The sequence below is a fragment of the Lissotriton helveticus genome, chromosome 11 (genome assembly GCF_964261635.1).
Source record: "Lissotriton helveticus chromosome 11, aLisHel1.1, whole genome shotgun sequence".
Classification (NCBI taxonomy): domain Eukaryota; kingdom Metazoa; phylum Chordata; class Amphibia; order Caudata; family Salamandridae; genus Lissotriton; species Lissotriton helveticus.
Window position 1 is genome coordinate 848,927,060 of NC_136072.1, and position 17,665 is coordinate 848,944,724.

A 17,665-nucleotide genomic window follows, 5' to 3' on the forward strand; every position below is an offset into this window, starting at 1 on the left:
TCTTTCTTTTGAACAGAAATAACCTTGTCACCTTCCATCAAAGACAACATCCAAGCTGGCAACATCTTCATACCAGCCTTAAATCCTCTCATCAGGTCAAAAGGTATCATCCCTGTAGCTCAATTTTTTGTGGTGTGATAAGCACAAACTAGTTCCATTACCATAATGTGTACATCCTTTCTATTGGTCTGACCCATCTGGATAGCACCCTTCACTATGCGATTGACCCTCTTCGCTATTCTATTATCATGTGGGTTGTACAAGCACGTGTGAGAATGATGACTACCACAGGATTTGAAAGAACTCTTCATTTTGTCGCACACCAACTGTGTGCCATTGTTGGTTATAAGTCTATCAGAAAAACATTCTATGAACTTTATTTTATGCTGTGATGGGTACCTTCCTTAACCTATGCTGCACAGGCACTGCACCTGGTTTTACCATGATTTTGTTTGCATAACCCTTTAACTCTCCCAATATACCATCAAAAACCCTTTTAGCACCTTCAGGAATTTCTTCAACTGATATATCGTCATCTACCATGACTGATTGGGAGCTCTTGTACTGACAATTATTTGGACATCAAATTGGTGATGCCATCCTTAAATGGGAGAACCACTCACTGCCACATACACTTTTCTTTTAACGTGGCTGTTCTGCAATTCAATTTTCATCAGCATTTATCCAATTATAATAATTTTCTCTCCCTCGTAACCACCTGGGCTAATGTCCTTTGGTAACAGAGTAACTTGTGTCCATTTACGTAAAAACATTTCTTGACCTGTAATAGTAGAAAGTGAACCTGAATCTACCATTAACTGAATATTTGTTTCCTTGAATTCTAACATTAGTTTGTTGTTCCTGTGCTCCTGCGGTTGGGTTTTGTTTTATTAATTCCTCAAACAGGCGTAACTGCATAATTTTGGTAATTTCATACCTCAGGAGTAGTGCCTAATTACTTAAATCACTCCAATTACTCCGGATAATGCACATTTCGCCCAGACCTAGTAAACATATAACACAGATTTGCAAATGTGCAGCCAGCTCGAGGCACCAACACCTGCTTAATTGCCTGGAATGTTCATGCGTGCATGTAATATTGACTGCACAATGTATGCCTCAATGACACAAGGAGTATACATCTTAAAAACAATTGCTTTCCTCGTTTGATCTTTGGTCCACCTTATTCTTTGAATATTGTCTCACAAAAACATTGGTTGGGGAATAGCTCATCCCCCCACTCGTTCCACCACAACACCTGGGTGGTTGGCGGTAAAACTCACATTGGATTCTGTTCAACACACAGTTCTTCTCCCATTGACTAGTCCTGTCACTAATTTTATGATCCATATGAGTTAGTTAGTGCAGAAAACAACTTGATTGGGAAGAACAGCTGTAAAATGGAGCTCCCTCACAAGCCAGCCGATGACTAACGATGTACAACTCGACTACGCCAAAGAATCCAGACAGTCCCAACATCCCCAACTTGAAATGCTCCGTTGAGAGGCTCAAGTTCTAACACTTTACCTGGCATGTTGGTGGGTGGTTGGCTGGGACTGGTCGTGATGACGTACAGGATCTTGGAGGAGCGGGCCGCACTGCCACTGAGGTTAGTTCTTTCTGTTATCACCTCTATCAGCGTCTGGTTTGGACTTGATGGGTAGGGGGCAGGTGTCTCTGGAGGGTGCAGCTCTTTGAAAGCTGAAAATAGCATAGTGACAGTACCATAAGAAAGCAGCTATACAATGAAGAAAAACAGTTCAGCACAAGTCAACATTTGTATATTTACTAATTCAACTTCAAACATGCATTCTGAGGCTAAATATTTTTGTGTCAGAATACAATGTGGGTCGCTCTTTAGGATAATACTGCATATGCCCCAACCATGCTTCTATTCAAGAAAAAATAAAAGATGCACCTCTTTAAAGAACACTACATCATGGTGGAGTAATAGTCCACAAATCAGCTACCAAAACCACTTGTTTACTTTATCCTTGTCTTTGACTCTCTAGCGAGTTCGGCTGGCAATTGGCTAGGGCCGTTGTAGACAAATACCACTTACATGCATGCATAAATACATACATGCTTCCAAGCAAACTTCGGACAACCCAGATCAAATAGAAGAAATTCTTAGGAAGACCATTACCTCTGAACGTTAAATATGGCTTTAATGGAGTGGCTAGGATGCTATATCTGACAGTCATGTGACTTGCTCTTCTAAATTCTGCCCCTTCTACAGTGCTATGCTTGTTTAGATGCCCCTTTCTTTTGTGACACAGAAGCCATTGCTAAGACCCTGCTTCAAATATGTAGTTCCAAGTAACTATGTCCTAACTATGCGTAACTATGTGTGTTATATCAGAAAGTGAACTGGGAACGGTGGGAAAAGATTATTCAAGGTTTCGAGCAAAAGGACACCGTAGAAAGGGAATGGTGGAGACCTGACTTGGGGCACAACTAGACTCGATATTCGGCCAGGAGAGGTCTACCAGAACAACTAATCAACTTTAAACAATGGTGCAATTAAGATTTGAGTGACTGCAAGAAAATACAGTGATGGATTGTGCATTTTAAAATACTAGTCAAAATAATATGACTACAACAAACATGTTTTAGTGGATTTATCAATGTTTATTAGCTACAGGCAGATCTTTAAAAAGGGGAATGAGTGATTTTACAATTAAATGAACCTTCTTCAACTTTCAATACCCTGCACTTTAGAACCAATATTCACAAAGATATTTCAAGCCGACCATCCTTTTTGACAATTCCTTCTGTGAAATTACAGTGAGCTCATAAAATATTTTTAAATTCATCTTCAGAAAGATGCTGCTGCCTACCTGTTGACCAATCGTATGTGTTCAGACAATACACCATGTGCTTGTTTGAGGCTGCACACACATATACAGAATATTGAGTTTAGGGGGGTTAACACACTTGATTTTGAGTTGCGTTACTAGCAAATCACAAGTTTCATTTCTAACACATCCTCAATTCTTCCTCAGTTGAATATGTGAGGGTCAATCAGTTGGCAATATTACTGTCTGTTAATTAATATACCAAGAATCGGTGCTATTCAAAATAGAAATAATAGTTGTTGTTAGTAGCCTATGTTGAACAATTCTCACATGACATGACTCCGCTACATCCATGTAGGAAGCCACCAGGCCTAAAGAGCTGGCTTTAAGCTCAAGAACACATAGAGTGTGTGGTGATGGGCAATGTCCTGGTGAGAACTCAAAGTGTACCTCTTCATCAGGTGCGGCTCCTCCATGTTGGCGGAGGAGCATCGCCCCACTGCTTTCTCGCAATGCGAGAAGCAGAAACATAAAATGGTATTATAAATACAATTTTATGTTTCTGCTTCTTGCACTGCAAGAAAGCAGAAGGGTTTGATTGGGGGTGGGTGGTCCTGCTCTAGGGCAGGGGAAGAGTGGCTTGCCCACTGTTGTGGGTGCTGGCTGTTTGTCTGGGGCCGACCAAACCAGTCATGCGCACTATGCCTTTTCTCCATGTAAGTAGCTGCATGCAGCCTACAGGAGAAAATGGTCTCCCCATAGATGCCTGGCTGGTCGGCTTCCCAACCAATCACAACGCTGCCATTGCAGCGTTGTGATTGGCTTAGGGGAGGGGAGGGAGGCTTCTTGCTTCCTGCTTCCTGATTCCATGAGAGGAGCAGACACAACGTGGGACCGGGCTGGCGAAGGTAAGTTAATTTGTTTTTAATTATTTTGATTTTTTTAAAATTATTCCTCCCCCTACCTGCATGACCCGTTGACCCACGTGATCCCCTGCCCCCCCCACCCCCCACCCGCGAGTCATGTCGGCCACGACTGCTCTTAATAGCATATGTGATAGTATCAACAACCATGCTTTCAGTCCTGTTCTGTTCTGATGACCGAGCAATGCCACTGATGACCGAGTCAATGCCACTAAAATATTGATGTTATCTTAAGATACCGAAGGGACAAATTGCAGTATACAATGAAACATTTGATTTTTAAGAGCCTGCCTATGTATAGAATGATACTCTGTTTTGCACAGACCACGGTGAGTGCATTCTAAATACAGGAGGCAATAAAACTGAAAGAACATAACAGAACCAGGGAATATTGGATACAGGCAGGGAACATGTAGACTGGCCCCAATATGTAGGGAAATGCTTGTGCCCGCCCACAGTCTTTGAGCTCGCTTCACCTTGCCTCCAGCCAGCAGAGGCTCCCTACCGGCTCAGATAATTACGCAACATGGCACTGAATTCAGGAGCTGGAAATTTGGGCAACTATATTGAGGACCCACACTGACAACATTGACTGCAGTTGTCACCCAGCACTCAGCCTGTTTGTGGGTTTGGTCAGAGGCTCAAGACCCTAAATGTCCATCTTGTGCTATGGGCCCACGCTCACAGCTACTACAGCACAGCTCAGCCCTTACGAAGGTCCCTGACTGTCAGGTTTGCTTGCACTCTGGCATTAGCCAAACTGGGGTCTCAAATCCCTAGGTCTCTCAGACTTTGGGGAGCCGTTCTTACAGTTCCTGCCCCAGCCTTTGCCCTACTCATAACTGTTCCCCCCTGGCTCGGGAATCCAGACTTGGTTGGAGAGTGCGGCAGGATGGCCGAATGGGTATAAGGTCCAGGGCACATGCCTTGTGGATCAGAGGTGCCTCACCCAGAAACCAACCACCCAGATGGGCGCTGTTAGCCAGCTTCAAGACAGGAGCTCACACCTTACTGTCATCATCGACTTCACCAAGGACATTGCCATAGCTGCAATTACCACAACCATCGAATTGTGAGTGTGGGAGAAAGAAGCGACCAGCAAACAGGGGCAATAATTCTTTTTTCAAATATTTGCTGGTTTTATAGCTTGAGGAGGGATGACCCGTGTTAAAACCTTGAGGCATATGGAGAAGAAGGATAAGATAGTTAAAAACATGGAGGCATATGGAGAACAAAGATTAGTTCGTTACCAGAAGTAATGCCCTCTCCAAATTAGACACAGACGGAGGGTTTCCATCTCCAGTTGGAGATTGTCCTATCACCTCCTCTTTTTGCCAATACTACTGCATTAGAACAGCTTCTCTTGGATTTAGCTGAGGCTATATAGAAGATCAGGCCAGACAACCATATTCAAGATCCTGCAGACCATAGGTCGGAAACAGGGCAGCAGTTGGACAAACCCCAGAAGGGCAGAAAGTCACCCGTTCCAACTTACTAACAATACAGGACGTTATAAATGTCCAACTAAAACTCCCTGACATAGCCTGCATGGGATTACACACTCCAGCCCAACAGATCAACCAATATCTCCAGAGCATAGGTCACCCTCTGATGGTATAAAACACTCTCCTCCCTCAAGGGGGAGCCCTTTTCAGGCATGGCATTTGACATATCAGGTGAGTCAGGTGGTCTTTGTGTATCATCAATATCAATGCATGATCTTGATTGCCTATTTAGCTATCCTGTATGATGTTATTATAGTGCAAGAACAAAGACAGAGCTGGTAACTGGAGGAAAATGGACAGAATAAATGGGTCCTCTCACTGCCCTTGTACCTCCACACACACACGTGGTCCACATCCCATACACCACACTCCTCTTCACGGTTTACAATATTTAATTGTATGTACATGCCAAAGAGAGAGGTGGAGTTTTATTAGAGGCTATGAGGTTATATCAGGTACACAAATGGGCCAAGTAAGTGGGCTAAGTGACCCCAAACTAGGGGCCTGATTACGAACTTGTCAGATGGTATACTCCGTCACAAACGTGGGATATAATGGAACTTGTAATACAGTGAACAGGATCTCGTTTGTGACGGAGTATCCCATTCACTAAATTCATAATCAGACCCTAAGTCAAATATATTGTAAGCTATGTACCTGTATAGGCATCATCATGAAGGAAGCAAACAGGCAGATTTGGAGACCAATGCCATAGTTCCAAGTTATGTAGAATTTTGGTGATAACTAGTGCTTACAGTGATTGCGGCTACCATGGTGTGGGGTATTGAATTGGTACAAATATTAACTTTTCCTAAGTTCCCCACCTCAGAATTAAACCTAGCATGTGCTATCAGTCTTTACCACACCTACTACGACTTGGTTTGCATTGATGCACTAGCATTTTATCCTGATGGATTTATTTATGTTTTTTTCTAGTGGAATCTGACAGGAGAACATTTCAGAATGTGGCAATTGGTCCACAACTCAGAATTCCGATCTGTGTGCTAACATCCAGTTATGCATGGATCGGTATGTAAAACACAACTTTGAATCTGTGTCTAAGTACAGTCTGTAAATTTACAGATGGCAGGGATAGAGTATGTGAATAAAGATTTGACTAGATATTCCATGGGGTTTAATGCACACATTTATCACCTGCCTGCTCTGAGTAGGTACTAAGAGTGTGCAGGGAGCTCTTGTAAGGAGGGGTTGAGAGAGTTGGTGAGAGGTGCAAAGGAAGGAGCTGAAAATGGTGGGTGGCAGAGGGAAGCATTTAATCCCCCCATGTCTTGTTTGATGTTCGAGAAGCAGTTATGGAAGGGGTCTAGGCTACAATGCCGCCTTTTCCCACAGTGATTTTACTAGCTAGATTTTCCGGTTGGTAAAATCAGGATTGTTGTTCCCAAATCAAGTACATTTGGAGCAGGAACACTGAATATTTTAGAAACGGGTGAATTTGAATTCCATCTGGAAATTCTACTATGAACAGTTCACAATCGGGGCCCATGTCCAGTGCACTTTGCAGGTTCACGGTTTAGGCAGCGAGAGAGCAACACGACGAGGCAAGAGATGCAATGAAAAAACAAGCAAAGCCTCCTCTCCTTATAATTGGCTTTTGGATGACCTTAGTAGTTGAAGTGAAGTGGGTGGGATCTGTTGGAAACATTCCCTATCTTTTTTCTTTTCTTTTACAATAACAGTTCCCATACTTTTTGTTAAAACACTGTTTCAGACTGGATAACGCCGAACGTCAGGTGCCTCTGTCTGAAAAGGAAGGGAGGGTTGTCTCCTGTTCTTAGAGATGGGTGAGCCACTAAAGGCTCAAGCCAAGATCAAGTCAGATGTCTGGCTTTGGCTCAGCTCAGGGTCCTCATGGAACATTGAGACCAAAGCAAGCCAAGCCTTTCAGGTGTCTTCTCCCTGCCACCCATGCTCTAAGCTCACACAGAAATATTTAATAAAAACAAAGCCATAACCTTTGATTCAAAAAGAAGAGACAAGGAGATACCAATCTAGTGGATGAATTGCACAATGTGAAATTATAAAACCTGGGATCAAGCCTGGCTTACACAGTTGACCAAACTGTGTGATCCTAGGAAAATATTTTATTGCACCCAGCCTTCTTTTTCTTCATAATCACATATCGTAGCGCCTTCAAATATGTGAGTTGAGTAAGTGTGCTGTACAAAAACCTCTTGGGTTCGAGTTAATAAATGATAATGTTGTTCCATGCATAACAGCAATCTAGGCCATATATAAAGCATACGCATGACAACTGACTTGCCTCTTAGTTACCTAGTGGCATTGTTGTCCCAGTGGGAACGATGGGCCACGAATGTTCCCAAGTTCATGTCTAAAAACTCTATCACTTTCAATAAATGCCTCTCAATACAGTGATATGATCTGATGTACTAATGTGAAATTCTTCGAAACACAAAAGATATGCTCTTCTCTTTTTTACATGATTTCTGTTGTTTAATTCACATGATAAATAGTTTTAAGGCTCAGTTTGTGCCAGGCCTTTTAAAACCAAGCCATACCCGTGGCTTGGTTCTAGCTTTACCTTTCCCTTTTAATTTGTGGGCTCACCCACCTCTACCTGTTCTGTGAATCTAAGAGACAGGCAGCCAGCAATAAAAGAAACAAGCCTTCTCACCTGGATGTCTGCTACCTTAAAGAAATGTAAATTCTTGTCCCACAAGGTTCCTCACTCTCCCCCACACTCTTCAACCTCTTCATGGAACCACTTACTGTAATGCTCAAAGATTCCAACATCCAATACCGCATGTATGTGGATGATACACAACTGCACATGAAACTATCTTCACCAGATGATATCCAGTCGCTCAACGGAACCCTACACTGGCTAAACTCCAACCACCTCAAACTAAATACCCTTAAAAATGAATTCCTCCTCATCTCACCCACTAGGCAAACCCCCACTGTGGTGAACTTTCTCACAAACCTCACTGCTCTCAACTGCCCACCACACATCATTGACTCCACTAAATCATTGGGCGTTGTACTAGATAAGAATCTAAGCGCAAAAGAAGAGACCCTCTACTAATTAGTAATTGTGGTTCCTTAAAGTAGGGAAAAAAACAATGAATGTACAGGTTTAAGGCAACCATTCAGAAAACTATAATTAAATGTTAATCAGCGGACAGTGAACAGTCAAGAACCAAAGACAACAAATTATTTATCAAAAGTACAAAATGAACATTTATTAAGTGTTAAATAAGTATGGAAAAAGTAATAATCATTCATTCACTTTCATGTCCATCATACAAACTCACAGACACAATGAAAACAATTTAAAAACATTGCTGGTATGATAACATATTACACAGAAATAATGAATTGACAATATATATAAAAAACAATTTCAATTGGAGACTGGGTGGCACAAATTCAAATGAATGATGGTAGATAAGAATCTAAACATGTAAGCCCACATTAGAGCATCGACCAACGGAGCGAACTACCATCTGAGCATCCTAAGAAAACTCAAACCTTACCACCCACAAGATGACTTCAAATCGGCGGTGCAATCACTTGTCATCTCAAGACTTGAATACGGTAGTGCCACTCTATGCAGTCTCCCTAAACTCAGCCTAGGCCCACTCTGAGCTTATCTGAATGCTGTGACTAGACTGGTCACTGGTTCCAAGAAATCCAACCACATCTCGCCTGCCCTGAAATCACTTAACTCGCTCCCATTTGAGGCAAGGATCCAGTTAAAAATTGCTTGTATGGCGCATAGAGCACTACACTTCAATACCCCTCTGTACATGAAAAATAAACTCGAACTATCTGGTAGTGCTCGGACCTCTAGGAGCACCAGCACTCTGCTTCTAAGCCAAAGAAATGTAAAAACCTGAAAACGTACAAAAGCACTTTCTCCGGCATTGCCCCCTAGAATTTGGACTCCTTACCGGTTGAAACAAGACTGATTCAATCAACTTTTGCCTTCAAAAGGGAAATGAAGGCACTACTGATGAACAATGCGCGGAACAAGTAGCCTCTCTCTCTTGCCGCTGTGCCTGCCTTAGCATAATGTGTTACCAACTGGCCTCTGCTAAGGCCGTGTATCGCCCATACTATGTTATCGCTGTTCCTAATGTAACTTCTCATAACTGCTACCAGCCTCTGTCATGGCCCATGTTCGCATGTACTCATGGCACTGTTGATTCTGATGTAGAATGTCTTAAATGCCTTAATTGCCTTAATTTTCTCCCGCCGCTATCGACCTGTATTCCCCTCAACCTTCATGTAAAGCGCTCTGATACCCGCTTGGGTCATGTTTGCGCTATACAAAAATTTTAAATTAAAAAAAAAAAAGTGTGCAACTAGTTTACCAGTAAGTTTAAAGGCTTCTTGGGAGACAGTATATAGCTTTAATTAACGGAGTCATTTGAGACTTCATGGGGTCGTAGATGTAATCTTTGTGCGAGATAATGAAAGGGTGGTATCAGCTGCGTTTGGGAGGGCATCCTTCTAATGGAAATTTATTTTAAAAAATGTTTGCACTAGATGTAGTCTGATTGTGTATTACTAAAAATATATATTTTTAACACACTTGTTTTATCTTAAACACTAAATCTGAATAACTAATGAATGTGTCCTCATGTAACGCACCTGGTGCTCGTGTAAAGCGCTCTGATACCTGATACCTTCGGGTCAAGTTTGCTCTATATAAAACTCCGTAAAAAAATAATCTCTCTTTACATTTTGCAACAGCCTTATACCATGTACAATACAAAGTAAGATTAATGACTTACATAGTCACAGTGCTTCCAGTCACCTGTCTGGACCTCATAGCACAATAAATGAATGTCACTCTTCTCCAGTGTACCAACCCCGGTTCCATTCTGTGGCTGTCTGGTTATACATATAGACATCTGCAGTGATCGCATTAACCAATTGAACTTTAATAACATAACAGAAAGCATTTCTCACTGATTACTTTAACATGCATTTATTTTTCATTTGTCATGTGTATTATATTTTATAATTATTTACCTGAAGGTAAAAGGCCAACTCTGTCACTTTTCTAGCCTCACACCCAAACAACCAGATCCTGCCAATATTGTACTCAGGATCACAGTCGCCATACTTGCACTTCAACCTGAAATACTTTGTAAGAGGCTGTCATTGAAACAACATAGCTAGCGCAGCCAGGCACACATCAGCTAAAGAATTGTGTGTCCTGGCAGCTGCGCCAGTCAAAGAACGCAGCAGCTAAAGAATTGTGTGTGTCCTGGCAGCTGCGCCAGTCAAAGAACGCAGCAGCTAAATAATTGTGTGTGTCCTGGCAGCTGTGTCAGTTCTGGCACACATCAGCTAAAGAATTGTGTGTGTCCGGGCAGCTGTGTCAGTTCTGGCACACATCAGCTATAGAATTGTGTGTGTCCTGGTAGCTGCGTTCGACCAGGCTGAAACACACAACAGGAAGTTCGGGGAGGCATGAGGGAGGGGTGAACCCATTTCAGCCCAATGGCTTTACGCGGCCAGACGTGACATTGGTCTCACAGCACATGAGGGAATAATATGCTTCTTATACTATGTCTAGAATGCCATATAACATCATAGAGACTTCCTATCACCTTGAAGGCCCTTTTTGGAATTTTCCATCTCCATTTGCTCATCAATAGAAGTGGAGGGCAGGGCCTTTGAACCTGCATCTGAGGGAAAAGAAACCATAAAATGATTTCCCATTTCCATTCACTTTCCCATTGACAAGTGCCAATGTGCAAGATCGAACCAGCCAAAGTACTATAGGGATTCACTCGTCCTTTGCCTCTTTAGGAGGTCGGCTTCTTTAGAGCGTCATCTGTGTTCTTTTGACCCAAACATTCTGAATGGTTATCTGATTGAATGCAGTTGTATTGTCCAGGTCATCCTCTGAACCTAGCTGATCTCAGGGAGCTTTTTTTGCAGAAGCTAAAGTGTAAGGTCCACAAAGGTGGTATAGTTATCCAAGCTCCACCTTTAATAGATTCCTCCAGGACCCACAAGACGGGGTCTAACGATAGGTGTGCAAACTAGAGTTTGTTTAGGAGAAATAGTGTTAATCTACAATATATCAAAGTATTGTGCTGTACCTAAGACATTGACCATGTTTGTTTATCCACCACATAAAATAGACCTAGAATTATTTATAAAAAATCTGTAGATAAAAGCAACAAACTCATATAATTCTGTCTGTGTGCAAAGGTAATTTGCCTGCTTCAGTTCTCATGAAAGTAGGGTCTTGCTTGTAACTTCTGGCAATGATTTTGAGAATAGAATTGACTTTGAGCTTACTGGGCAGGAATAGCTGTGCAGGATATCCATTACTCAGCATACAGGTTCTGTAGTGGAATTTGAAGCAGAAGCTAGCAAGTGAGATGTAGCCAGGAGTGTTATAGGGCGTCTTCTAGAACAGGGCATCCACTGGTTTGAAAGGGCCAGGAGTTCGGGTAACAATATATCACACATTGGAAAGAGTAATGAGTGCTTTGTGAAATATGATTGGAATACATGGGTTAGGAATTTAGATAACCACAATTTTGGAAAATGAAACCATCATGGACGACCTGTTAACTGGGATTGATAAAAACAGAACTTCGCGTGGTATAACATCATCCAGGAAAAACAAGCCATGAGAGGTCTAGGATACGGGATCAGGGATTGAAGGGGATCATGGGTCTGAATAGTTGCATTATATTCAGAGAAAGGAATATCATCCAGGACAAGGAATTCATGATATGTTCTTTCTGTGGGGGTAGCTATTTATGATATGCGCGAAGGAAGTCACAGAACCCTCAGTGATTCCGGATTGGATTGATCAAGCAGCATAAAAGGCAGTCGTTCACGGTATACGATGCAAGTTTGTAGGGATCAGGCATGGGGGCAGAAGTATATAATGGAATATAAAGAAGGCATTCCAATGCAATACAGAATGCACAAGCCAACCATCATGAAAGCTAAGAGATTCCAGCGCTCACCGGCATTTTGGACCCACAATGCTAAACCAAGCAGCTATTCAAAATGATCTCAGAATTATGTAACCAAGGCTGCATTTGAAACCACGAGAACTACTGAGGAACTCTGAAATGTGCTGACTGCTCATTTTATTGAGATAAGCCTAACGCCTTACATCCAATATAGAACTATCAATGCCACCTTTTCTTTTAGAAAAAAACAACAAGTGATGGACTGAATGTGGATCAATGTCAAACACTCCCCCAGTCAAAAGATCTGGGCCCAAATCCATCGTTTTTTTGCACTCCACACCACCCTGGGTCAGATAATGGCTTTATGCAAATCAGCTCTGACCCTGTTGCCCCATGGGAACAGTCCAGTCCGAACTACAACAGCCATATCTTTCCCAGACCAGAATCAAGCATCCGAGGACCGGACCGGTTTCGAGGTAACACCTCTCTTCAGCCCGGCTAGCTTGACTCCAAGTGGTGTGGAGTGCCTGGGACCCACGTCTGGGCATCCCCAGCGCACTTAGGGCGGCAATTGCAAAAAACAACAAGTGATGGACTGAATGTGGATCAATGTCACACACTCCCCCAGTCAAAAGATCTGGGCCCAAATCCATCGTTTTTTGCACTCCACACCACCCTGGGTCAGATAATGGCTTTATGCAAATCAGCTCTGACCCTGTTGCCCCATGGGAACAGTCCAGTCCGAACTACAACAGCCATATCTTTCCCAGACCAGAATCAAGCATCCGAGGACCGGACCGGTTTCGAGGTAACACCTCTCTTCAGCCCGGCTAGCTTGACTCCAAGTGGTGTGGAGTGCCTGGGACCCACGTCTGGGCATCCCCAGCGCACTTAGGGCGGCAATTGCAAAAAACAACAAGTGATGGACTGAATGTGGATCAATGTCACACACTCCCCCAGTCAAAAGATCTGGGCCCAAATCCATCGTTTGTTTGCACTCCACACCACCCTGGGTCAGATAATGGCTTTATGCAAATCAGCTCTGACCCTGTTGCCCCATGGGAACAGTCCAGTCCGAACTACAACAGCCATATCTTTCCCAGACCAGAATCAAGCATCCGAGGACCGGACCGGTTTCGAGGTAACACCTCTCTTCAGCCCGGCTAGCTTGACTCCAAGTGGTGTGGAGTGCCTGGGACCCACGTCTGGGCATCCCCAGCGCACTTAGGGCGGCAATTGCAAAAAACAACAAGTGATGGACTGAATGTGGATCAATGTCACACACTCCCCCAGTCAAAAGATCTGGGCCCAAATCCATCGTTTTTTTTTTTTTTTTTTTCCCAGGCACTCCACACCACTTGGAGTCAAGCTAGCCGGGCTGAAGAGAGGTGTTACCTCGAAACCGGTCCGGTCCTCGGATGCTTGATTCCGGTCTGGGAAAGATATGGCTGTTGTAGTTCGGACTGGACTGTTCCCATGGGGCAACAGGGTCAGAGCTGATTTGCATAAAGCCATTATCTGACCCAGGGTGGTGTGGAGTGCAAAAAAACGATGGATTTGGGCCCAGATCTTTTGACTGGGGGAGTGTGTGACATTGATCCACATTCAGTCCATCACTTGTTGTTTTTTGCAATTGCCGCCCCAAGTGCGCTGGGGATGCCCAGACGTGGGTCCCAGGCACTCCAAACCACTTGGAGTCAAGCTAGCCGGGCTGAAGAGAGGTGTTACCTCGAAACCGGTCCGGTCCTCGGATGCTTGATTCCGGTCTGGGAAAGATATGGCTGTTGTAGTTCGGACTGGACTGTTCCCATGGGGCAACAGGGTCAGAGCTGATTTGCATAAAGCCATTATCTGACCCAGGGTGGTGTGGAGTGCAAAAAAACGATGGATTTGGGCCCAGATCTTTTGACTGGGGGAGTGTGTGACATTGATCCACATTCAGTCCATCACTTGTTGTTTTTTGCAATTGCCGCCCCAAGTGCACTGGGGATGCCCAGACGTGGGTCCCAGGCACTCCACACCACTTGGAGTCAAGCTAGCCGGGCTGAAGAGAGGTGTTACCTCGAAACCGGTCCGGTCCTCGGATGCTTGATTCCGGTCTGGGAAAGATATGGCTGTTGTAGTTCGGACTGGACTGTTCCCATGGGGCAACAGGGTCAGAGCTGATTTGCATAAAGCCATTATCTGACCCAGGGTGGTGTGGAGTGCAAAAAAACGATGGATTTGGGCCCAGATCTTTTGACTGGGGGAGTGTGTGACATTGATCCACATTCAGTCCATCACTTGTTGTTTTTTGCAATTGCCGCCCCAAGTGCGCTGGGGATGCCCAGACGTGGGTCCCAGGCACTCCACACCACTTGGAGTCAAGCTAGCCGGGCTGAAGAGAGGTGTTACCTCGAAACCGGTCCGGTCCTCGGATGCTTGATTCCGGTCTGGGAAAGATATGGCTGTTGTAGTTCGGACTGGACTGTTCCCATGGGGCAACAGGGTCAGAGCTGATTTGCATAAAGCCATTATCTGACCCAGACTGGTGTGGAGTGCAAAAAAACGATGGATTTGGGCCCAGATCTTTTGACTGGGGGAGTGTGTGACATTGATCCACATTCAGTCCATCACTTGTTGTTTTTTGCAATTGCCGCCCCAAGTGCGCTGGGGATGCCCAGACGTGGGTCCCAGGCACTCCACACCACTTGGAGTCAAGCTAGCCGGGCTGAAGAGAGGTGTTACCTCGAAACCGGTCCGGTCCTCGGATGCTTGATTCCGGTCTGGGAAAGATATGGCTGTTGTAGTTCGGACTGGACTGTTCCCATGGGGCAACAGGGTCAGAGCTGATTTGCATAAAGCCATTATCTGACACAGGGTGGTGTGGAGTGCAAAAAAACGATGGATTTGGGCCCAGATCTTTTGACTGGGGGAGTGTGTGACATTGATCCACATTCAGTCCATCACTTGTTGTTTTTTGCAATTGCCGCCCCAAGTGCGCTGGGGATGCCCAGACGTGGGTCCCAGGCACTCCACACCACTTGGAGTCAAGCTAGCCGGGCTGAAGAGAGGTGTTACCTCGAAACCGGTCCGGTCCTCGGATGCTTGATTCCGGTCTGGGAAAGATATGGCTGTTGTAGTTCGGACTGGACTGTTCCCATGGGGCAACAGGGTCAGAGCTGATTTGCATAAAGCCATTATCTGACCCAGGGTGGTGTGGAGTGCAAAAAAACGATGGATTTGGGCCCAGATCTTTTGACTGGGGGAGTGTGTGACATTGATCCACATTCAGTCCATCACTTGTTGTTTTTTGCAATTGCCGCCCCAAGTGCGCTGGGGATGCCCAGACGTGGGTCCCAGGCACTCCACACCACTTGGAGTCAAGCTAGCCGGGCTGAAGAGAGGTGTTACCTCGAAACCGGTCCGGTCCTCGGATGCTTGATTCCGGTCTGGGAAAGATATGGCTGTTGTAGTTCGGACTGGACTGTTCCCATGGGGCAACAGGGTCAGAGCTGATTTGCATAAAGCCATTATCTGACCCAGGGTGGTGTGGAGTGCAAAAAAACGATGGATTTGGGCCCAGATCTTTTGACTGGGGGAGTGTGTGACATTGATCCACATTCAGTCCATCACTTGTTGTTTTTTGCAATTGCCGCCCCAAGTGCGCTGGGGATGCCCAGACGTGGGTCCCAGGCACTCCACACCACTTGGAGTCAAGCTAGCCGGGCTGAAGAGAGGTGTTACCTCGAAACCGGTCCGGTCCTCGGATGCTTGATTCCGGTCTGGGAAAGATATGGCTGTTGTAGTTCGGACTGGACTGTTCCCATGGGGCAACAGGGTCAGAGCTGATTTGCATAAAGCCATTATCTGACCCAGGGTGGTGTGGAGTGCAAAAAAACGATGGATTTGGGCCCAGATCTTTTGACTGGGGGAGTGTGTGACATTGATCCACATTCAGTCCATCACTTGTTGTTTTTTGCAATTGCCGCCCCAAGTGCGCTGGGGATGCCCAGACGTGGGTCCCAGGCACTCCACACCACTTGGAGTCAAGCTAGCCGGGCTGAAGAGAGGTGTTACCTCGAAACCGGTCCGGTCCTCGGATGCTTGATTCCGGTCTGGGAAAGATATGGCTGTTGTAGTTCGGACTGGACTGTTCCCATGGGGCAACAGGGTCAGAGCTGATTTGCATAAAGCCATTATCTGACCCAGGGTGGTGTGGAGTGCAAAAAAACGATGGATTTGGGCCCAGATCTTTTGACTGGGGGAGTGTGTGACATTGATCCACATTCAGTCCATCACTTGTTGTTTTTTGCAATTGCCGCCCCAAGTGCGCTGGGGATGCCCAGACGTGGGTCCCAGGCACTCCACACCACTTGGAGTCAAGCTAGCCGGGCTGAAGAGAGGTGTTACCTCGAAACCGGTCCGGTCCTCGGATGCTTGATTCCGGTCTGGGAAAGATATGGCTGTTGTAGTTCGGACTGGACTGTTCCCATGGGGCAACAGGGTCAGAGCTGATTTGCATAAAGCCATTATCTGACCCAGGGTGGTGTGGAGTGCAAAAAAACGATGGATTTGGGCCCAGATCTTTTGACTGGGGGAGTGTGTGACATTGATCCACATTCAGTCCATCACTTGTTGTTTTTTGCAATTGCCGCCCCAAGTGCGCTGGGGATGCCCAGACGTGGGTCCCAGGCACTCCACACCACTTGGAGTCAAGCTAGCCGGGCTGAAGAGAGGTGTTACCTTGAAACCGGTCCGGTCCTCGGATGCTTGATTCCGGTCTGGGAAAGATATGGCTGTTGTAGTTCGGACTGGACTGTTCCCATGGGGCAACAGGGTCAGAGCTGATTTGCATAAAGCCATTATCTGACCCAGGGTGGTGTGGAGTGCAAAAAAACGATGGATTTGGGCCCAGATCTTTTGACTGGGGGAGTGTGTGACATTGATCCACATTCAGTCCATCACTTGTTGTTTTTTGCAATTACCTTTTCTTTTAGGGCACTGACCTAGGATTGGAACTACATGGTTACGGCGAAGGCACACTGTGATTCAGGGTGTGCTTTACAGAGTTGGGATTTCAGGTACCTGAATATTATAAAGAAGAAAGCCTTGAATTCAACTGTGATGCTGTAAACTGTAATTTAGCATGGAATACTCCAAATACTGGAGCACATGAGATAGTATGAAACCTGGACTTGCATTGTAGTGCGTGGGAATTTTGGGGTCATAAGTTCAGGTAACTGACGATTGCTCACTTCTGTCAAATACCAGACATCTTCTGCTGTCAGTGTCAGTAAGAGAGGGCTGATCTGTCATAAGAAAGGAAAGAAACTATTAAGATTATGCATGCACCTGTGCATAGAGTAGGTGACGAAGCCAGATTATATGATCTATTTTGCAAGTAGCCTGGTATCAGGCACTTTAAATAGACCACATAAGGCTCATAAAAGTGAGGGAGCATAGCGGAGGTTGATCATTGAGAAGATTGCATAAGAGGATGAGAGAAATGTGGGGTCAAT

The 17,665-nt window shown here is 44.9% G+C and overlaps 1 protein-coding gene across 1 annotated transcript in view; it reads right to left on the reverse strand.

Moving 5' to 3' along the window:
- KREMEN1 (kringle containing transmembrane protein 1) overlaps positions 1-17,665 on the reverse strand; it is a 327,791-nt gene that overhangs the window by 16,300 nt on the left and 293,826 nt on the right. Inside the window, exon 7 of the mRNA XM_078667084.1 lies at positions 1,528-1,701. Within this exon, the coding sequence (XP_078523210.1) occupies positions 1,528-1,701 (174 nt within the window). The remainder of the gene's footprint in view (positions 1-1,527; positions 1,702-17,665) is intronic.